Here is a 22,837-nt window from a genome sequence, read left to right as displayed (position 1 = left end):
TGTGTACATAACAAGCTGCAACTGCAGGTCACTGGTTTGTACTAATACTAGTAATTCCTTTTTCCCAATAGAGTGATGGTACACTCCTAGCCACTGGATCCTATGATGGATTTGCAAGAATATGGACAAAGGATGGTATGTGCAAATGCAGTCCTCCATTCATCTTAGTTTAAAGATCTAATGCAACTAAAGCCCAGTATATCTACTCTGACTCTGCTTAATGGGACGGCACATCAAAACAATGATAAGGGGCTGAATTTTAATGTCAGATAATGGGCCACTCATGATGATATGCAATCTGGGTTTTATTCACCCAGCTTTTATTATATTAAAGAGCATTGTGTGATCTTTAAGTTGCAATCAGAATAATCCCTTTTCCCCATGTGTTGCATAGGCAATCTGGCTAGCACTCTGGGCCAACATAAAGGGCCCATTTTTGCCTTGAAGTGGAACAAGAAAGGAAATAGTATTCTGAGCGCTGGAGTGGATAAGGTACGTCATGGCCTCTGTCTCCTCTGTGTTTAAATGGGCAACAAATGCCCAAAGGCAAATGTGTGTGTGACTCTAATCCTGCTTCTGTTCTATCGAACTTGCTGCTGCTTCAGACGACAATCATCTGGGACGCGCACACGGGGGAGGCAAAACAGCAGTTCCCGTTTCACTCGGGTAAGGTCACGACCTCCCATCAAACCAGACAGATCCTAAATGCAAGACCTGCAAGCAAACCATGTTATGACCAAGAAATCATCCAATCACAGCTTTGATTGCCTTGAGTAATGTCTTTAATAATAATAATAATAATAATAATAATAATTTCCACTTCTATAGCGCCTTTCAAAGTACCCAAGGACGCTGTACAGAGAAATACAAAAAAAAAACACAGACAAGAACAGACAATAAAAAAAGAAAAAAAAATCCCATAGAACAGACCCAAGTTGAGGAAGTTGTGAGAAAATGTTGATTAAATAGCTGGGTCTTTAGTTGAGCCTTGAATGTGTTAAGAGATGGTAAGAGACGGAGGGAGAGGGGAAGAAAGTTACCTTACATGGTTGGTTAGTCTTTTCAAATGACCTGTTTACTTGTAAATAGACATCACATCATGACTCATGGGAAGTCTATAGTAATTAGGAGTTTTTTTCTTCCTGCTTCTGGTCCCAGTTGATGTTTGTTAAATTATAGAGACAGATCCATTCTTGGTTGTTAGTACTCCAGTGCTGTTTGCCAGCTTGTACCATTGTTCTGTGCCTTGGTTGGTTTCCGTAGCTCCTGCACTGGACGTGGACTGGCAGAGCAACACCACATTTGCATCATGCAGCACGGATATGTGTATCCACGTGTGCCGTCTGGGCACCGATCGTCCGCTGAAGACCTTCCAGGGCCACACGGTAGCTCTGCCCGCCGAGCATGGCCTCAGGCCCCATGGTTGCCACATGCTTTCAGATCTGCTGAGCACCGAGTGCACTGTAAGACTGTGTTTGCTCTTTCAGAACGAGGTAAATGCCATCAAGTGGGACCCGTCTGGAACACTCCTGGCTTCGTGCTCTGATGACATGACATTGAAGGTTAGAGAAAGTTTCCTCAGTGACCTAGAACTGCCCAAGTGCAATTCTATCTCATTGGTGCTTTGGATAAAGTCTAACAGACTAAAGTCTAACAGTATTATTCTGAGAATCACTAGTTAGATTTATGGAAGGCTTGCTGGTTTAGAATATAGCTTTTTACATTAAGTGTTTTCACAAACCAGGGTTTCTTCTTTGGCCGTTTACAGCAATAAACTACTGTTACATGCATTCTTGAGCAGATTCTTTTGGAAAACCAAACCTTAATAGTCTTGTGTTGGATTTAGATGTTTTAGTGTTTGTCATATCTGACAACATCTTCTCTTCCTTCAGATCTGGAGCATGAAGCAGGACTCGTGTGTTCACGATCTACAGGCACACAGTAAAGAGATCTATACTATCAAATGGAGTCCCACAGGGGCAGGATCTAACAACCCCAATGCCAATCTGCTGTTGGCCAGGTAATGACCTTGTGAGACTCCCTGCCTCCTGTACCTCATAGTCAAACAGAGCTCCAGGAGAATGGTGGAGGAAATAGGAGAGGGCACCCAGTAAGAGAGATCTTAGTAAGAATGTGACATTAAAGATTTCTGAGAGCAAGTGGGTACTAGTGGCTCAGTACTCGCACACTTCTTTCATTTATGCCATGTGTACATGTGTGTTACACAGACTCACATACAAAATCCATACAAGCACACACACACACTTATAAATCAAGCCATATAGATGCTATTTTAAAATTAGCCATTTAGCATCATTACAGCTACTACTTCTTGTTTTTCACCTGTGATGTTAATGCCTCTCTATAATTATTCTTTGGCCTTTTTGTTTGGTCTAGTATTTTGTCATTTTCCCAGGAGAACATATTTTAAGAGATGAATTCATCCATTTTCAAATCCATTAATTTGTGCTGGTGTAGTAAATCCAGTTTCTCCAAGAATAATAATTATTCTATTTAAAAAACAAACATGTGAAGCACACTGCGTGTGCAGCTTTTGTGGTTGGTGCTGCTCCTCCCATTTACACATGCTGCTAAATTTATTTAGCACTCCTGCTTTTCAGCTTAACAGAGCATCTCCATAGCTACAAATATGGAGATGCAGGTGTTAAGAACCTGGGCGTCACCTTTGATAATGAGCTCAGCTTCAAATCACACATCATGACTACATGCAAGACAGCTTACTTTCATCTTCGAAACATCGCTAAGGTCCGAGATATGCTCTCTCCTGCTGACAGTGAAAAACTTGTCCATGCATTTATCACATCAAGGCTAGATTATTGTAACGCTGTTCTATCTGCTCTTCCAAAGAGCTCTATTTCGCACCTACAGCGAGTTCAGAACGCGGCTGCAAGGGTTCTGACCCGCAGGAGAAAGAGAGATCATATTACACCTGCACTCCACTCACTGCACTGGTTACCTGTCAGCTTTAGGATAGATTTTAAGGTTCTAGTCATGGTTTTTAAATGTCTTCATGGTCTTGCCCCTCTTTACCTCAGTGAAATGATGGTTAGATATGTTCCAGTCAGGTCTCTGAGGTCTTCAAACAGTAATCTACTGGTGATTCCTAGATGCCGATTAAAGATTGGCGAGGGTGCTTTTAGCCACTATGGCCCAAAGCTCTGGAATTCTCTTCCTGAAGAGCTCAGAGGCATTTAATCCCTGCATAGTTTTAAGAGCAGTCTCAAAACATTCCTGTTTAGATCCGCTTTTAGTTAAGAAACTCTATCTTAATAGTTTTATCTTATTTACTTTACTTTTTATTATTTTACTTACTTCACTTTTTACTTTTTATGTTATTTTAATATTTTTATCTTTAATTTCTTTTAACATTTTTCTTTTTGTCTTTGTCTTATCTCCTTTTAATGTTTCTTTTATTTATACTGTAAAGCACTTTGAGTTACATGTATGTATGAAAGGTGCTATACAAATAAAGATTATTATTATTATTATTATTATTATTATAAATAAGAAAAAGCAAATGTCCCTGCATTTCCCTGGTTAAATAAAAGGAACTCGTTAGCAGAGTTCAAGAACATAGACAACAAGACCAGAAACAATGAGCAGTATATGAGATTGTGTATGTTATAAGCAGTATATGAGGTTATGTCTGTTATGAGCAGTATATGAGGTTATGTCTGTTATGAGCAGTATATGAGCAGTATATGAGGTTATGTCTGTTATAAGAAGCTGGCCAGGCTGGTGGCACATTATAAAGGCTTCTACGTCATTCACTCATATTTTCCCATAACTTTCACATATGTATGGTTTTATAGTCATATAGGTTAGACCTTTTTACTGATAACCCTACATTGGTACATTTACGTGTGTGAAATTTGACAGATGCTCTTATCCAAAGCAATTGATATTTGTGCGTTTGACGGTGGGTCTGCCCCTTGAGAATCCAACACCACCTGTGTTATTATCCTGATATAACTGTTCTCTACCTCTAGCCCTGATTCAAGCATTGAGTATGCTTCCTAAGATTTATTCTTTAAAAGTCAATTTTTTAAATTTAATATAACTTGTTAACTTTCCTAACAATGTAGGAATCCTGGGAAACTTTTCTCTGTGTGCTAACCGTGGGCCTTCGCTTGTGTGTCCAGTGCTTCCTTTGACTCCACGGTGCGGCTGTGGGATGTGGAGCGTGGAGTCTGCCTCCACACGCTCACTAGACACCAGGAGCCTGTCTACAGTGTGGCCTTTAGTCCCGACGGCAAGTTTCTGGCTAGTGGCTCCTTTGACAAATGCGTTCACATCTGGAGCACGGCAGTGAGTAGACCCCTTTGATACTGCTAGGAGGGGTGAGGGAGATGGAACAAACCTTAGACCTGACTTCAGTGTGGCATGTGTGGTTGTGTGTGAGTGAGGAGGGTGCGGTAAGGGCAGGGGGTGTAGGCGGTCTGGTCCGGGGAGTGGGGTGTAGAGTAAATCCAAATGTAAGAATTTTATAATGTGTCACTCACATCATACATATAAGAATCTGGAATTTCAAAAAGAATTTGCTAACCCATTGTGCAATGCTGCTGTTTCATTTCCCAAATCAGAGTGGAGCATTGGTGAATAGCTACCGAGGAACAGGAGGCATTTTTGAGGTCTGCTGGAATAGTTCGGGAGACAAAGTAGGGGCCAGTGCATCAGATGGATCTGTAAGTTACCCACTTCAATTGATTGTGCAACTATTTCTGACATTAACCTTATCATTAATCTTATTTTCATGCTGTTCACCTTTTGTTTTTCAAGGTTTGTGTTCTGGATCTACGGAAGTAGCCCCTTGCCAGTTTGAAGGCAAAGCTGGAACTGTGAAGCTAAATGCATTCTGACAGCATTGGCGTCACCAGGCTGAAACTCTCTGAGCTCACGCTAACGATGAACAGGCAAGACCAAGAACATGGCAGGAACTCAACTACACCAAGAAAAAAAAAAACAATGACAAGAAAAAAAAAAAACAACCCAAATGTTAACCAAATTTGAAGAAGGATGGTTCGTGCAGAGGGAACAAAAGAGGCACACAGACTTGCTTGCTTGTGGTCTCAGCCAGTTCAGAGGGTGACCAATCAGACGAGGCTGCTGTTGAGACCTGAGAGATGAACTGAATTAGAGCTTCTCAGTCTAGCCATGGTGGTGGAGCTGGAGGTTGTGCCTGTGTCTCCTCACTGCTCCGCCCTGATGCCTTCTGGCAGAGCCAGATCAGTGCACTATTTGACAAGCAGTAAGATTTTTGTTGTCTTTATTTTCCCACAGTTCAACAGTGCTTATGTTTTTCGCTGTCTTTTGGGTAGCTTTTGCACTGGAGATCTTGAGCGTTTAATTTTTATTTCTCCTTAGTGGAGATTAGCAGATGTTTCAAGAGTACTTCTTGCGTATGATGTTTTTTAAACTGTGGACTTCTGAAAGACAGACAAGCTCTGGCAGTTACTGAGCTGTTTTCCATCTCAAGCACATTACTACTGAGGTCAGTTAAGAAACACAACTGCCAAGTATTTTTTTTTCTTAAAACAAACAGGATTTTAACAGGATGACGGCGTACAGGAAATAAGAAAGTACAGATGTAAAATGTGTTATTGACAATTGTTTGATCTGCCCTCTGGATGTAAATCTAATGAATGTATAGATATGTAAATGAGAAGAATACACAGATTTTCTATACTGTATATATATATATACACACATATATGTTTATATACGGTATATGTAGTCATTGTCATCATTATCTGGAGGTTTTGGCCTCATGCTTTACGAAAGCTAAGTTTTATCTTGCATACCCAGCTTTTTTTCCCCCTTCTAGATTGCTTCAGAATTTTGATAATGCGAGAAATCTTGTTTGCTGAGTTGGTTGTGAAGTTCATCATTCAGAAATTGGGGATGTGATGCGCCTCAAAATCTCTCATTTTGCAAGTGTGTGTGGAACATTCCAGGCAATGTTTTGTTCTCAACCCAGGTCTTAATTCTAACACTGGTTTACAAGCATAACAAAGCCTTGGAGGAACGTAGCATGCTTGGATGAATCAGAGGCTGACTATATTCTGCTGCAGACTCCAGTACCAGCTTTAAGGAAAATCTCATATGCTCACTGTCAAGGCACTGTCCATCTTTCAAGCTTTTCTTGCATTACTGCTTGAGCACATTTCTCTAAAAAAGTTTATTCATTGTTCCACCTGATTAGGCAAATGTCCTGCTGTAGCCTTTAAGCTGTGATTGGTTAGTTAGAAGGCTCTATTGTTGCATCTTTTTGATATGATTGATAGCCAGTGTCAGCTGTGAACGCGAGTGACCTCGGAATACCCTGAAAGATGGGCTTAGCTTTAATTTTGTACTGTAAGTCTGCCTCTGCTTTATGGGATGACGGCATTTTTCAACTAACAGGCCACACATTTGACATGCTTTTTCTTCTGGTCCTTTTGTATCATTGCAACCAATTTCTAGGGTTCTATAAAATTGACTTTTTTCAGACAGTATGGGAGAAGAATTTTGATTGCATCAAAAAAAAAGAAGTGGCTGTTAATTTATTGGGTTTTTACAGGATGGTCGGATATCGGTTGATTGGTTACTGCTGATGCCCATACTCCCTTCACCAGGAGCCTTTGCTATCTGGGTCAGACTGAGAGATCATCTGTGATGTATGCCAGCAAGGAAGGTGGAGTACTTGGTAGGATGTATGCATCCATCTCATCCTAGTCAAGGAAGGTGGAGTACTTGGAAGGATGTATGCATCCATGTCATCCTAGTCAAGGGTAAATTCTGTTTTCAAACAAAAACAATGTCTCCATGCCTCGCACTCAGTGGCTCAAATAAATCACTCTATTTTGATATTACAAAATTCTGTCTCGGTTGGTTTATTTTTACTAAGCAATTAATTGCTTTTCTTATTCTCTACTAAAATGTGATGGGTAGCAAAGACCGTTAAGCCGGGAACACCAAACTCGGTGGAAAAGTTGCAAATTCAAATACAGGATTCATCATTCAAATACAGGTTCCAACATCATCCTGCAGGAGGCGCTACAGTGCAGCATTATGTGGTTTGGCCTGTATCTTGTGAACCATTTGTTGCAGATTCTTTTTATTCTTAATCCTTGGCTTTTGCTGAATTCATCTAGATTCAGTTCAGTTTGTTTTTTGCTCATTTGTAAATTATGTAAAACCCTATTTCCAACCCTATCCTATTTTGCAAACTGCTCCTTAAATTTTTTATGAATTAAATTTATAATGTGCCTATCTTGTACCACAGTACACTTTCCAGTGCAAAACACAAGGCATGCACAAACAAGGCAAACTTAAAAACAAGATAAAACATACATAACGTTCATATAGCACAAAGTTAGTGATCCAGCCTAAAAGCTAATTGACAGTACAAGTCCTTATAAAATAGAATGAAAATATTGAGAAATTTTTTAAAAAGTTATGAGTTCAGATTTGAAAAAGGAATGAGGGAGAGTGTATAGAGTGTACAGAATAATGGAAGGGCGTTCCAAAGTTTTGGTACCTTTTTTTGTGCAAAAGAAATGGTGCCAAAATATTCTCAAGTGGGCTGTTAATTTGCTATCCAACATATGGAAACATAGCTGTCACAGCAGGAGTGGGGTGGTGGAGCACATCACTGAATTTTGTTTCCCTTTAAGGTACCTATCCAAATTTGGTGCTCAACTGGAGATTATGAAGTTGCTGGGATTGTTTTTCAGGAGCTGGGCTTGGCCCCTTAGTTCCAATGAAAGGAACTCTGTATGCTTTAGCATACCAAGGCATTTTGGACAATTCCATGCTCCCAACTTTGTGTTTGGAGCTGGCCCCTTCCTCTACAAACATGACCACCAGTGCACAAAGCAAGGTCCATAAAGACATGGATGGCAGTCTGGTGTGGATGAACTTGACTGGCCTGCAATCAAAGAGTCCTTACCTCAACTCAATAGAACACCATTGGGTTGAATTAGAGTGGCAACTGAGAGCCAGGCCTTCTCGTCCAACATCAGTATGTGACCTCACATATGCGCTTCTAGAAAAAAGGTCAAAAATCCCCATAACCTTGTGGACAGCCCAGAAGAGTTGAAGCTGTTCTAGCTGCAAATGGTGGACCAATGTCATATTGAACTGTATGAACCTTTGGATTAGGAATGGAATATCACTTAAGCTCATATGTGAGTCAAGTAAGGTGAGCAAAATACTTTTGCACATATATGTATTATGTGAACCTAGCCACTAGGGTGCACACACCAGTGTATTTTAGTGCCGGTCCCAAGCCTGGATAAATAGGGAGGTTTGCGTCAGGAAGGGCATCCGGTGTAAAAACTGTGCCAAATCAAATGATGCGGATCAAAAATAGAAATTCCATACCGGATCGGTCGAGGCCGGGTTAACAATGACTGCCACTGGTGCTGTTGTCCAACAGGGCATTAGTGGAAATTGGACTACTGTTGGGACAAAGAGGAGGAGGAGAGGGGGGAAGAGGGTTCTGAAGCTGAAGGAGAGGAGGCAGAGCAGGAAGGTGGAGGTTAGAGTTGGTACGTTGAATGTGGGCTCTATGACAGGTAAAGAGAGAGAGCTAGCTGATGCAATGGAAAGGAGGAAGATAGATATACTGTGTGTACAGTAGACCAAGTGGAAGGGGAGCAAGGCCAGGAGCATTGGTGGTGGTTTCAAACTCCTCTATCATGGTGTAGACAGGAAGAGAAATGGAGTAGGGGTAATCCTGAAGGATGAGTTTAGTAAGAGTGTAGTGGAGGTAAAGAGACTAAGTGACAGGGTGATCTGTGTAAAGTTAGAGATTGATGGGGTGATGATGAATGTCATCAGTGCTTATGCTCCTCAGGTAGGTTGTGATTTGGAGGAGAAAGGAATTCTGGAGAGAGTTAGATGAAGTTGTTTTGCAGGTTCCTAAAGAAGAGAGAGTGGTTATTGGAGCAGATTTTAATGGACATGTTGGTGGAGGGAACAGTTGTAATGAGGAGGTCTTGGGTAGATATGGTGTTAATGAAAGGAATACAGAAGGACAAATGGTGTTAGATTTTGCTTAAAGGATAAACATGGCTGTAGTTAACACTTACTTTAAGAAAAAGGCAAAGAGAGCAGTGGCAGAAGCTAAAAAGAAGGCGTATAGCAAGCTGTATGAGAAGTTGGACACTAAGGAAGGGGAAAAGAATCTGTACAGATTGGCCAGACAGAGAAACCGTGATGGGCAGGATGTGCAGCAGGTTAGGATGATAAAGGATAAAGATGGAAATGTGTTGTCTGGTGAGGAGAGTGTCTTGGGAAGGTGGAAGGAGTATTTTGAGGAACTGATGAATCAAGAGAATGAAAGGGAAAGAAGGTTAGAAGAGGTAGAGGTTTTGAATCAGGAAGTGCCTCAGGTGAGCAAGGAGGAAGTAAGGGCTGCAATTCGGAGAATGAAGTGTGGTAAGGCAGCTGGACCTGATGATATTCCAGTGGAGGCATGGAAATGTTTAGAAGAGACAGCAGTGGAGTTTTTGACTGGGTTATTTAACAGAATCTTGGAAAGTCAGAAGATGCCTGAGGAGTGGAGACGAAGCATAATGGTGCCGATTTTCAAGAATAAGGGCGACGTTCAGAGCTGTAGTAATTACAGGGGAATAAAGTTGATCAGTCACAGCCTGAAAATCTGGGAAAGAGTAGTGGAAGCTAGGCTTAGAGGAGAGGTAGAGATCTGTGAGCAACAGTATGGTTTCATGTTTCATATTAGCTAAGTGCACCACAGATGCTGTTTTCTTTGAGAGTGTTAATGGAGAAGTATAGGGAAGGACAGAAGGAGTTACATTGTGTGTTTGTTGACTTAAAGAAAGCTTATGATAGAGTACCGAGACAGGAGCTGTGGTATTGTATGAGGAAGTCAGGAGTAGCAGAAAAGTATGTCAGGAGTAGCAGAAAATATGTAAGGGTGGTGCAGGATATGTATGAGAACAGTGTGACAGCAGTGAGTTTTGCGGTAGGAATGACAGATGGGTTTAAAGTAAAGGTAGGACTACATCAGGGATCAGCCCTGAGTCCCTTCCTGTTCGCAATTGTCATGGACAGACTGATGGACGAGGTTAGGCGTTACATTTACTCCGTTACATTTACTCAAGTAGCTTTTTGGACAAAAATGTACTTGTGAGAGTAGTTTTAATATGAAAGACTTCTACTTTTACTTGAGTAAATATGTGCTGAGAAAAACGCGACTTTTACTCCGTTACAATCGGATTTGCGCCGCACTCTACCGTTACTTTAGTTTCATAAATAATTCGTCTTTTCAGTGAGAAGACAGACCAACGTCTCGTCATCTGAGTATGAGTGACCAATTAAATGAAGCCGGTCAATCACGTGATCACATATGCAAACTTTCTCCACTGGTAGCAAGAAAGTATGGTGACAGAAGAACCTACCGAGCATCCCTGGCCTCACATAAAAAGGACAGTTATATAATGCGCTGTCAGTTGTGTCTGCCAAACGTGTGGACATTTCAGCCTACAAGAACTCAACATCAAATTTGAGTAAACACGTTGCGATAAGTTTGCCGTATGTATAATTTTGTGTAATGCTATATCTGAGGCATAACGTTTGTATAATGTAGTTATTAAATGTAACGCAGTGCAATACTAAAAACCAGTTCACACTCTGAGTGTACACACCAGTAATATATGATGATTAAGTTTCTACAAATTGATTAAGTTGGCATCAATTTGTAGCTACACGTATTGGCTGACCGTCTCATCAGTTAGTGCCTTTGTGGCACACATTAAAGTTACACAGGCCTAATAATTAGAAACAAACAAAAATACATATAATTTATAATAAATAATTTTCATATATTATATTTATTTATAATAAATAATTTTTGTTAACATTAAAAGTCATTGTTTCCAGTAATTAAATTTCCCATAATGTAATTTATTGACACGAGACAGTACTCATGCATTTACTCACTACTTGAGTAGCTTTTAATCAAAGTACTTTTTAACTTTTACTCAAGTACATTTTTGGATGCATACTTTTACTTTTACTTGAGTAACATTTGGTTCAAGTAACAGTACTTTTACTTGAGTAAAATTGTTGAATACTCTACCCACCTCTGTCCCCTTGGACTATGATGTTTGCTGATGACATTGTGATCTGTAGTGAGAGTAGGGAGCAGGTGGAAGTGAGCTTGAAAAGATGGAGATATGCTTTGGAGAGCAGGGGAATGAAAGTGAGCAGGAGTAAAACAGAGTACATGTGTGTGAATGAGAGGACAGATGGTGGACAGGTCCAGTTACAAGGAGTTGATTTGGTGAAGGTTGACTAGTTTACCTACTTAGGTAGCATGTAAATTACTCTGGTTGAGGATACAGAGTAATGGAGTGAAAGGGAGGTAAAGAAGAGAGTGCAGGCAGGGTGGGGTGCATGGCATAAAGTGTCTGGGGTGATCTGTGATAGGGTGTCTGCTAGAATGAAAGGAAAGATCTATAGGACAGTAGTGAGACCTGCTATGTTGTATGGACTGGAGACATTGGCACTGACAAAGAGACAGGTGAGGGAGTTGGAGGTGTCTGAGATGAAGATGTTGAGATTCTCATTTGGAGTGATGAGGAAGGATAGGATCAGAAATTAGTTTATTAGAGGTTCAGCACATGTAGCATGTTTTGGAGATAAAGTTAGAGAAGCGAGATTGAGATGGTTTGGACATGTACAGAGGAGGAAGGAGAGGTATATTGGTAGGAGGGTCTTGAGGATGGAACTTCCAGGCAAAAGGAGGAGAGGTAGACCTATGAGGAGGTTTATGGATGCAGTGGTAGAGGATATGAGAGTGGCTGGTGTGTCAATGGACACTCAGGACGGGGCCAAATGGAGGAGTTTGATCCGCTGTGGCGATCCCTAAATGGGAATAGCCGGAAGAAGAAGAAGAAGATATATTTGTGTTATATTTATTTATTTATTTATTTATTATGGCAAGCCGTTCAGGAAAAAACTATATATATAGAATGACTGCTAAGTCTGAATATATGGAATGAAACCTGAGAATATGGACTGAAGTCTGAATATATGGAATGGAAGTCTGAATATATGGAATGAAACCTGAGAATATGGAATGAAGTCTGAATATATGGAATGAAACCTGAGAATATTGAATGAAAGTCTGAATATATGGAATGAAACCTGAGAATATGGAATGAAAGTCTGAATATATGGAATGAAACCTGAGAATATGGAACGAAAGTCTGAATATATGGAACGAAAGTCTGAATATATGGAATGAAACCTGACGTCACTTGCGCCATTTTGTGCTTTCAGTTTGTGGTACCAGGTATGGCGGCAGGCTCGTTTGTTTGGCAGCATTTTGGGTACCCGGCAGAAATGATAAATGGCAAGAGAGTGACTGATAAGACACTGACCATATACAAACATTGTATGAAAATAATGCCGTACACCGCGGCCAATACGAGCACGATGCAGAGACATTTACAGCACCACCACAGCTCAGTACTCAGATCAACATATCTCACTTGGTAGCAAGGACAGAACGGCGCTTTGGCAAGTTGAGACAGCAGGATATCGGGAGCAGTGTGGGGATGCTAATATTCTTAAAAATGATCATGGCAGTGTAGTTGCAGCAAATTCAGTGACATACTTGGTCAGACTCTGTTTGCACTATTTGCACTCTGTAGCCTATTGACAGAGAAAAACTTTTTGTTTTGCACATAATAAAGTGAGTCCCCGCTTAACGACGGGTCTGGTTGACGGACCGGAGTTACGACCAACTTTTTATGTTATTTTGTGCGGTGCGCGGAGGAGCAGTGGCAGCACAGTGGAGTGTTGTGCACGAGAACATTGTTCGTTTTTTTCTATACTGTATTTACAGTCTCATTCTCGAGTACCGCTGATAGCATGCTAGCCAGCAGTACTATGGAGAAATGTTCTATTTATTCTGCTTGAAGCAGTGCGCCACCATAGTTCGTGCACTGGTTAGGGTGTTTATCATCTCATCCATACTGAGGATTACTGCTACGGGTGTGACGATACACGATATTGGGTTCACGAGAACGAGACGTGACGAGATTTTAAGGAAACTAAAATGACAAATTATATGACTGGACAACATACTTTTATTTAACTGAGTTACACTGTAACGTTTGCGACGGGCAGGCATGACGCAAATGCAGAGTTCTTTGGAGATTTTAATGAAAAGGGGATACAAACAAGATAAGGACACGGAAGACAGAGGGAGCTAAGCAAACTAACGGGGAGAGAGCATGAACTAAACGGAAACGTTAAACAACTGGGAACAAGCATACGTAAGAACACACAACTAACAAACTGTAAACACATAAGCAACAATGAACACCGGGGCAACTAGACACAAGAAACGCTAAAGCACAACAGTAGGGTAACCCAAACAGACAGCACGATAAAATCATATAGAAATACTACGAGGGAACATACACTCAGAACACAGGCGTTAAACACTAGGAACAACTAACAAACAGACAGGGAGCGAAGTCAAAGGGAGAACAAGAATAGCGGGAGGAACAGGTCTTGGAAGGAACGAGAAATAGAAGGAGCGAGGGATTACCGTGCAGGGAATGACCGACACCGGGGTAAAACACGAGGGGGTTTTTATACACGGAAACACGACGGTGGAACAAGACTCAGGTGTACGAGACTGACGACGGGGGCGTGACAGACAGAGGGAGGAACGAATGGGAGCGGGGAGCTAGGCGGGACCAGGGAGGAGGGAGGGGCTGGACGTGACATAACCCCCCCTCAAGGCGTGCAACTCCGGGGCACGCCAACCAGGGAGGACCGGACAGACGTTGGGGACAGAGACACCACGGCACAGAGGGAAACGAGAGGACGAGGCCGGGGCGGGGGCAACAGACACGGGGCAGGACGGACACGATGGCTTGGGCACCGAATGCACGGGAGGACCAGGACAAGGAACGGGGCCAGACGAGACAGGACAGGGGGTCGACACAGGGGGCGAGACCAAGGGGGCCGGACAAGGCGTGGTCAAGGGTACAGGACTGGACATTCGGGAAGGCTGGGACACAGAGGCAAACAGACGGAGGACGACGGAGACAGGGACGGGAACAAAGTGGGTGACTACCTGGGGAACAGAGACTGGCACAGGGACATGGAGGACACCACCAAGGACGGACACAGGGACAGGCACGCGGACGCGGACAGACACGCACACAGGAACGGGGACCAACAGGAAGCCAGGGAGGGGACAGGGCAAAAAAGGGAACACAGGTGAGTGTAAAACAGGGTTAACAGGAGGGACAGTGTCCGGACAGTTCAGCAAAAAACCAGCTCCAGGCCCACAGGCGGGCGAGGCAGTCTCTGTGGGGGCTGGCGTGGGCTGAGGAGGGTACTGGGGAGCCGGCGGAGCTGGAGGAGTTCCCAGGGGAGCCAGGGAAGGGTCCAGGGGTACTGGCAGGTCCGGCTGAGGAACAGCGGAGGCCGGTGGAGGGGCCGCAGGGACCGGTCGACAGGCAGCGGGAACAGGCGGGGCCCGCTGACGGGCAGCGGGAGCAGGCGGGGGCCGCTGGCGGGCAGCGGGAGCAGGCGGGGGCCGCTGGCGGGCAGCGGGAGCAGGCGGAGCCCGCTGGCGGGCAGCGGGAGCAGGCGGAGCCCGCTGGCGGGGAGCGGGAACAGGCGGAGCCCGCTGACGGGGAGCGGGAACAGGCGGAGCCCGCTGGCGGGGAGCGGGAACAGGCGGAGCCCGCTGGCGGGGAGCGGGAACAGGCGGAGCCCGCTGGCGGGGAGCGGGAACAGGCGGCGTCGCCGTGAAGACGTCATCGGAGGGCGTATCCGCCGAGGCGACGTCATCGGCGGGCGTGTCCACCGAGGCGACGTCATCGGCGGGCGTGTCCACTGAGGCGACGTCATCAGCGGGCGTGTCCACCGAGGCGACGTCATCGGTGGGCGTGGCGGCTGGAGCGACGTCATCGGCGGGCGTGTCCACCGAGGCGACGTCATCGGCGGGCGTGGCGGCCGGAGCGACGTCATCGGGGGGCGGTGCCGTTGCACTGATGTCATCGGGGGGCGGTGCCGTTGCACTGACGTCATCGGGGGGCGGCGCCGTCGCACTGACGTCATCGGGGGGCGGCGCCGTCGCACTGACGTCATCGGGGGGCGGCGCCGTCGCACTGACGTCATCGGGGGGCGTGGCGGCCGGGCCGACGTCATCTGGGGGCGTGGTGGCCGGGCCGACGTCATCGGGGGGCGTGACCACCGGGCCGACGTCATCGGGGGGCGTGACCACCGGGCCGACGCCATCGGGGGGCGTGTCCGCCACACTGACGTCATCCTGGGTCCGAGCTGGCCATTCCTGCGGTGAGTGGCCACTGCGTCCCCCCAAAAAATTCGGGGGGGGCCTTCGGGGAGTGGCTTCCGGGATGCGGTCACCGTAGGCTGGGACGGCGTCGTCGTGAGGCCGGGCTGCAGTGCTGGTGTCGTCGAAGGGTGTGGAGGTCTCGATCCCATTGCTGATCAACAGGTCCGCAGGCACTCCCCGTCGACACTGAGGAGCAGACTCAAATACACCTCCACCAAACCTTTCACATAATGTCCGGCTAAACCCCTCCACAGTCCATGCGTCGGTATCCCGGTGCGCAAGGACAATGTTGGCCCACTCTAAGGCTTTCCCCTTCAACAACGACCGCATAAATATGACCTGTATGTCCTCAGGTGGCTTAGGTATCGTGAGGAATTGTAAGTAACCCTCACATTGGAGGAGAAAGCTCCTGACCAACCCTCTCTCACCATCGTACACCTCAGGGACTAGACAGAGAGAGGGTAGCGCCACAGGTTTCCCATCAGCGTCTTTACCGAGCATGGCTTGGATGGAATCCAACCGCTCGTTGAAAGCATCTCGGTCAAACGGTTGTATAGACACAACCATCGTTTCAGTACTCTGCTGCGTCGCGTTAGACAAATTGAAATTAAAATAAAATTTCATAAAAGTTAAAATAAAATAAATAAAAATATTTCTCCTTTTTTCAAGCGCAAACAATACAGCAAGTCCCCGCTTAACAACGGTGTTAGACCGAAAAGTCTGTCGTTAAGCGCGACCCCAGATTTAGATATGCTTTGATCGTAAATCAGTCCCACCAGGATTTCGCGAGCCTTTTTTGTGATTGTTGCGGGCTAAAATGTTTGATGTTGCAGGTGTTTTTCAAAAAAATTGCGATGGAAGTTGCGGTGTGTTTTTGCATTTTTGTGAGTACATTACAATAGGGCGTAAATGTATGGTTTCCTCTATTTAGTAGTCCATTTTAATTATCTATTTACCTATTTAATCAGGGTTGCCAACTTTTCAAGATCGCTTGAAGTGAGATTTGAACCTGGAGGGGGTGGCGACTGGCGAACATTAATTTTTGACGGGGGGGGGGGGGGGGGGGGGGGGGTTAGTGAACGTAAGTTGTTACCGGGCGGCCTGTAAAAGGGACACAAATTAAGTATTATATCGAGATCGATCGCCAGTGGTTGGCGCCAGAGCGAACTAGTAACTCATAGATATGGATCAGAGATAGAGAAACTTTATCTGACTTTAAACTTTATCCCAGTTTAAAGTTTAAACTTATAAACTTTATCTCAGACCCTCGCCGCTTGCGTGCGCTGCAGCGACTTCGCGGGCTACCGTTGCATTGTGGGGAATGTAGTGTTTGTGCGTGCAAAACACCATCGGGCGGCTGTGTCCTGCGGACCAGTTCTAATAGTAATTAAATATCATCCAGGGGGCCATAGATAATCAATTCGCGGGTCGGATCTGGACAGTTTATCCCTGCTTTCATGTAGTGTACCGGGATACTGCTTTTCCCGATCTTTTTGCCGTTATTTTTCGTCGCTCATGCTGCTTTCAGTCTGCTACTCTTGAACGTATATACGGAAGTAAGGCGGGAGTTTGTCGACGTCACATCAAGACGACATCAGTGATTGGTCAAATTTGCGGGAAAGTTGCGGTGATTGGCTGAAGTTGCAACACCGCCCTGAATTCGCGGGGTTTGCTTGAAGTTGCATTGAAGTTGCAAATCGCAACATCGCGACTTTCTGGAGGGTCTGGACTTTGTTTTATTTGTGGGATGATAAATCAGCATCAAAGGAATTCTTGTTGTCTCAGTAGATTGTTTATAGGTCAGTGCATCCACTCTTTGAATAGGTAAAACATTAGCAAAATCAGCATCTATGACTTCCTCAGGAAAACCACAGTTTGGAAATGTTCACGCATTTCAATACTTTTCTGGAGGATGTTTTCATTGTCTGTACAAATGTGATTAAATCGGAGTAGTTGCAAGTGAGGAATTGAGTTTTTGCAGGCTTTGGAATGAGAAGAATTGTATTGTAGATAGGAATGAAAGTGTAAAATGGATGGTGTATGTCATTTAAAATTTTAAATAAGTTTATTAATAATAATATTATTTAAAAGGGAATGTTAATGGCTTGCCTGTAAATTGTTTTCAAAGTGTTATGGTCAGTTTTTTGGGCTTTGTTTTTTGGTTGTTTGGTTGCTTTGGAGTTATTTGCAGGTTCTCCAGAACATGGCACACCGCCGTGATTACCATCTGGTGCGGGAGTCATGTGGCTTCATGGTGCAGGACGAGATTTGATGGTGGGTCTTTAAAAGCTCGCACAGAGAGAGCAGCTAATAACAGAGTTAAAACTGAGTGCAGATTTTGGAGCAACAGGCAGATAGATTTATAAATCATCTACATACAGATGGAAAGACGGATCATGGCATGCAATGATAGGTCCTAGTGGCAGCATGTAAATTGAAAAAAGTAAGGGCCCCAGAATGGATCCCTGCGGTACACCAGAGGTCAAAGGAATCACAGAGGAGGAAGACAGATCACCTATCATTACAGAAAAAGTTCTGTCTGTTAGATAGGTCTTAATCCACTCAAGGACAACTCCCTGAAGGCCGATATGCTGATTCAGACGAGTGATGAGGATCTGATGGTCTACTGTCAAAAGCTGCTGATAGGTCCAGCATGACCAGCAGAACAGTTTTTTTGGCATCAAGGAACAAACTTTGTACTTTGAGTATTGCAGATTCTACACTACGTCGGAATCTGAAACCAGATTGAAATTCTTCAAACAAGTTGTTGGATTCTAAAAATGACTGCAACTGAATAAAAACAACCCTGTTCAGAACTTTTGAGAGAAATGACAAATGAGAGATTGGCCTGAAGTAAGAGAGAACTGTAGGATCTAGACCCGGTTTTTTAAGGAGTGGCCTGAGCACAGCATGCTTAAAGATGGACGGGACAAAACCTGAACTTGCAATGATAGCTATTAATAACAGCTTTGATGCTGACAGCTATTAATAAGTGTCAAAAGACAAGGACAGATAGCATCAAAGGACTGCTTGAACATCTTAGAAGGAATGATGTCCAGAGGACAGTTTGTAGATTTCATCTGTTGAACCACCTGAACGGGATAATGAGCTGGGATAATGATATCGGCTCAAACTGGTCAAAAACATTAGATGTGATTGGAGGAGCTTAATAGTCTGTTTTGTTAACGAAGTGTTTAAGAAAATCCTCACATGTAGCAGTTGTCAGAACGTTAATGGAGGGATTCATTACAGACTGAATGGTACTAAATAGAACCCTCGGCCAGTCACAACTGGTAGTAATTAAATTGAAAAGATACAGAGATTTGACCCCTTGAACTGCATCTTGATATACACAAAGACAGTCTCTTAACATATTCTGGGGCATACAAAGCCTGTCCTTTTTCCATCTGCATTCTGCCCAAGTGGTATCATTAAGCCAGGGATCTGGTTTTATTTTAGCAATAGAGTCCAAGATCTCTGTGCAGGTGTGATGAAAAGATGTGATAAATTCTTCCAGATTGAGAGTCCAGACTTTCATCAGAGTACAGGGCAAAAGCAAACTGTCCTGCAGTGGAGAAAGTGAAGGGGCAGCCGAGACGTGCTGAGATAGTAAACCTTGACATTAAATATAATGGGGAGGTGGTCTGAAATACAACTATGCAGAATCTCTGTAATGGATACAGAAAGAAATAAATTATTATGTCCAATGTGTGACCGTGGCTGTGTGCAGCGGGCGGCAGGTAAGTAGGCACACAAAGCTAGGCACAGACGCCGGGAATGGTGGCAGCTTCTCAGAATGTCCAATTTTAGCGAAAATTGGGTCACTGTTTAGTGAGTCCTGGATTTTCCGTAATGCTGAATGATCATAGACCAGGATCGATTATGCATCACAGTTGACAAAAAGGCAAAACATGTATAATTCTAACAAAAACAGGAGGGGCAGACTACATGCCACCAAGAGAGGCGCCATCTTGAAAACACAACACATTGTCATGGGATTGGCTGTTTCATCGGCTGCAAGTCTCTCCTGGACATAAAACAGCCTGAACCAGGAAGAAGGAGCATAGAGCCTCCTCATTTGAAATCTGTTCTTACAATTCACATTTTGTGGTGGGTATTCAATTCTTGTTTTGGGATTTTGTTACCCTTTGCAAATTGCTATGGTTTTCATTGTTCAGATTGCCTAATTGGATTTGTAAGCTGATTGTAAATATTGGCACAAAAGGGGGTTAGTAAGGAAATGTACCATTTCATTTTACAGTTTTTTGTGTGTTTATTGGGTAGGGAGTAGTAGGGTGTGTTATTGTGATTTCATTTGCTTTTGTTTATTGAAAGGTACGTTAGTTGTTTCGTTTGTTATAGTTATTTCGGTTAATTATTTTGGCCTGTGGGTTCCTGACAATAAACCAGATATGTCAGTTGTTTATTCCCTATACCAATAAACCCACCATATGAGTGGAACAGATCATAACAGGAAAGGTAGACTGGCCCATAACAATTTGAATGAACTAGTGATTGTTCAGATTGGAAAGTATTCTTTTCAGTAAAAAAAAAAATTAATAGCATCACATTGACTGAATAGTTTTTCATTACCCAGCGTATAAAGATCAGTGGCTGTATCATCACAGCTCTTGTTCCAGAGCCAAGACAAAAAAAGTTTGTTTTGCAGCTGAAAGTCCAAATTCCCCTTTATTCATCTTGTTACCGTTTGCCTGGAGAGGGACACATTTGCAAATGCTTCCTTTCTCAGAACAAACAAGTGCTGCAAAGTCCACCAAACATTCTTTGTATGTTTCTTTGTAACATTCCTGTATGAGTGTGTAACGTTGAGGGCTAAGCAGGTGGGACTCAAATGCAGATTTTGAAGTGATTTAATAATAATATAACTAACACAAAAATGATGGTACTCATACAAAGAACAGAGGTGTCATGAAAGCTAACATTAAATACATAGAAGGAGCAAGAATGAATGACAAAAGTCATGAACAAAACCAGTACTTACAATAACCGACAAACACAGGACTTAAATACACTGACCAAACGAGGAACCTAACAAGACACACCAGAAAGCAATAACGAGGGGCGGAGAACAAGGCAGGGGTGTGAAGGCAGACACAACTAGAAATTTAAAAATAAAAGGCACACAAACATGTGGAGAACAAAACAGAAGACATGACTGACAGGAGGGAGGCAGCTCCATGTGACAGAGTGCAGCTCTGTAAAAAAATTCTTGCTGCCTTTGCAGATATGCTAGTGTAACAGATGCACTACACCAGTGTAATGGATGCGCGACACTAGTGTGATGAGGTGTGTGTTAGACACAAGACATGGAGGTGACTCTTCCCGGGATGTCTTTATTCCTGTGCACAATCAGCAGTATCACTGTACATTTCCAGTTACTGCTTTTGTACCCTCTCTAGCAATGCTCTGAAATTCTGCCATTCTATTCATACCATCGACGATATGCACTCATAGCTGCACATACACACTGTATTTGGTTGATATTGATTTAAATTACATACCGGGAGAAAAACTTAATGCTTTTCATCCACTCCCAAAATCAGAATTAGAGAAAATAATTTCTTCCTTAAATTGTACTACCTGCACACTAGACTCAGTTCCCTCAAAGTTATTAAAAGAAGTATTACCAGCTGTAACTGAACCTCTTCTAACTATAGTTAACTCATCCATTACAATAGGTCACATGCCCAAATCATGTAAATTAGCAATTATCAAACCTCTGATCAAGAAACCAAATCTTGATCTGACTGTGCTATCTAATTATAGACCCATTTCAAACACATCATTTATATCTAAGATCATAGAAAAAGCTGTTGCCCAGCAATTATGCCTATATCTGCATAGGAATAACATATTTGAAAAGTTCCAATCTGGTTTTAGGCCCCATCACAGTACTGAAACAGCATTAGTTAAAGTAGCAAATGATCTCCTCCTTGCATCAGATCAAGGCTATGTATCACTGCTAGTGCTTCTTGATCTTAGTGCAGCTTTCGACACAATTGATCATAGGATCTTGCTAGAAAGGTTAGAACGCTGGGTTGGAGTCTCAGGCACAGCCCTTTCATGGTTTCAGTCTTACTTAACAAATCGCTATCAGTTTGTAGAGCTCAATAATATTTCATCCAAACGTACAATGGTTAAATATGGGGTCCCGCAAGGCTCCATCTTAGGACCACTATTATTTACATTATATATGCTACCATTGGGCACAGTTATAAACAAACATGGTGTCAATTTTCACTGCTATGCGGATGACACTCAACTTTACATATCAGCCAAACCCGATGACAAACTCAGTTTAGGAAAAATTGAGGCCTGTGTAAGAGATATTAAATGCTGGATGTCTCTAAACTTCCTACAATTAAATGAGGACAAAACAGAAGTTCTCCTTGTGGGCCCTAAGGCCGCAAGACAAAAAATTCCAAATTTAATGCTTAATCTTGCAGACTATCCCATTACACCTGGTACAGTAGCCAAAAACCTAGGCGTCATACTCGACTCCGACCTATCATTTGATAAATATATAGATAATACTACTAGGATAGCTTTTCTACATCTCCGCAACATTGCCAAATTAAGAAATGCATTATCACAGGATGATGCAGAAAAATTGGTGCACACCTTTTTTAGCTCTAGACTAGACTACTGCAATTCACTACTGTCAGGATGTTCAAATAGGAATCTAAATAAACTTCAAATAGTTCAAAATGCTGCAGCTAGAGTTCTGACCAGAACTAGAAAATTTCAGCATATTAGACCAGTCCTATCAGCCCTGCATTGGCTCCCAGTTAAATTTCGTATTGATTTTAAAATTCTATTATTAGCATATAAAGCACTACACGGGCTTGCTCCTGAATACCTCCAGGAACTTATTTCCTACTATGAACCCCCACGTCAACTAAGATCACAGGGTGCTGGTCTGTTATTAGTTCCACAAATTAACAAGGTAACAGCAGGGGGAAGAGCCTTTTCTTATAAAGCCCCCCAGCTTTGGAATAATCTTCCTAAATGTGTCCGGGACTCTGACACAGTCACAATCTTTAAATCTAGGTTGAAAACCCACTTATTTAGTCTAGCGTTTGATAATTAATATCCCCCTTAGATAAAGGTACAGATCCAGGGGTTCATAGACGAAGGGTTTTATGGTAGACTGGGGTGCTGGTGCTGTCATCCTGTCACTGCTCGTGGTCACTCAAGTTTGTTGACAGTGCAGTGGACGGATGCCATTGTCTCAGAATGCCCCCAAGCCTATGTTACCTTCTGGTTCTGCCTTTTTTAGCTAGGCTGTAATAATTTAACTTAGTGCCGGAGTTGCTGCCACACTCCAGAAATGTTTATAATTTTACCTGTCCTCATACAGAGCTAATTTTCCCTGTTTCATTTCTCCACATGGCTGCCCGCCTGCTTGAGGAATAATGAGATGAGGAGAGATAAGCGATCCATCCTGGGCCGGCCACC

The 22,837-nt window shown here is 43.3% G+C and overlaps 1 protein-coding gene across 2 annotated transcripts in view; it reads left to right on the top strand.

The window, feature by feature from the left end:
• The window catches only part of tbl1x (transducin beta like 1 X-linked), a 29,938-nt gene extending 24,900 nt beyond the window's left edge, over window positions 1-5,038 (top strand). For both annotated transcript variants that reach the window (XM_077001995.1, XM_077001994.1), the window contains 9 exons: window positions 72-135; window positions 395-492; window positions 606-666; window positions 1,264-1,385; window positions 1,488-1,562; window positions 1,893-2,020; window positions 4,164-4,329; window positions 4,605-4,706; window positions 4,801-5,038. In XM_077001995.1, coding sequence (XP_076858110.1) covers window positions 72-135; window positions 395-492; window positions 606-666; window positions 1,264-1,385; window positions 1,488-1,562; window positions 1,893-2,020; window positions 4,164-4,329; window positions 4,605-4,706; window positions 4,801-4,827 — 843 coding nt within the window. In that variant the 3' untranslated portion in view covers window positions 4,828-5,038. The remainder of the gene's footprint in view (window positions 1-71; window positions 136-394; window positions 493-605; window positions 667-1,263; window positions 1,386-1,487; window positions 1,563-1,892; window positions 2,021-4,163; window positions 4,330-4,604; window positions 4,707-4,800) is intronic.
• Window positions 5,039-22,837: the final 17,799 nt, after the last annotated feature.

This window comes from Brachyhypopomus gauderio, chromosome 4 (assembly GCF_052324685.1).
Source record: "Brachyhypopomus gauderio isolate BG-103 chromosome 4, BGAUD_0.2, whole genome shotgun sequence".
Lineage (NCBI taxonomy): Eukaryota > Metazoa > Chordata > Actinopteri > Gymnotiformes > Hypopomidae > Brachyhypopomus > Brachyhypopomus gauderio.
This window is presented reverse-complemented; position numbering and strand designations above follow the sequence as displayed.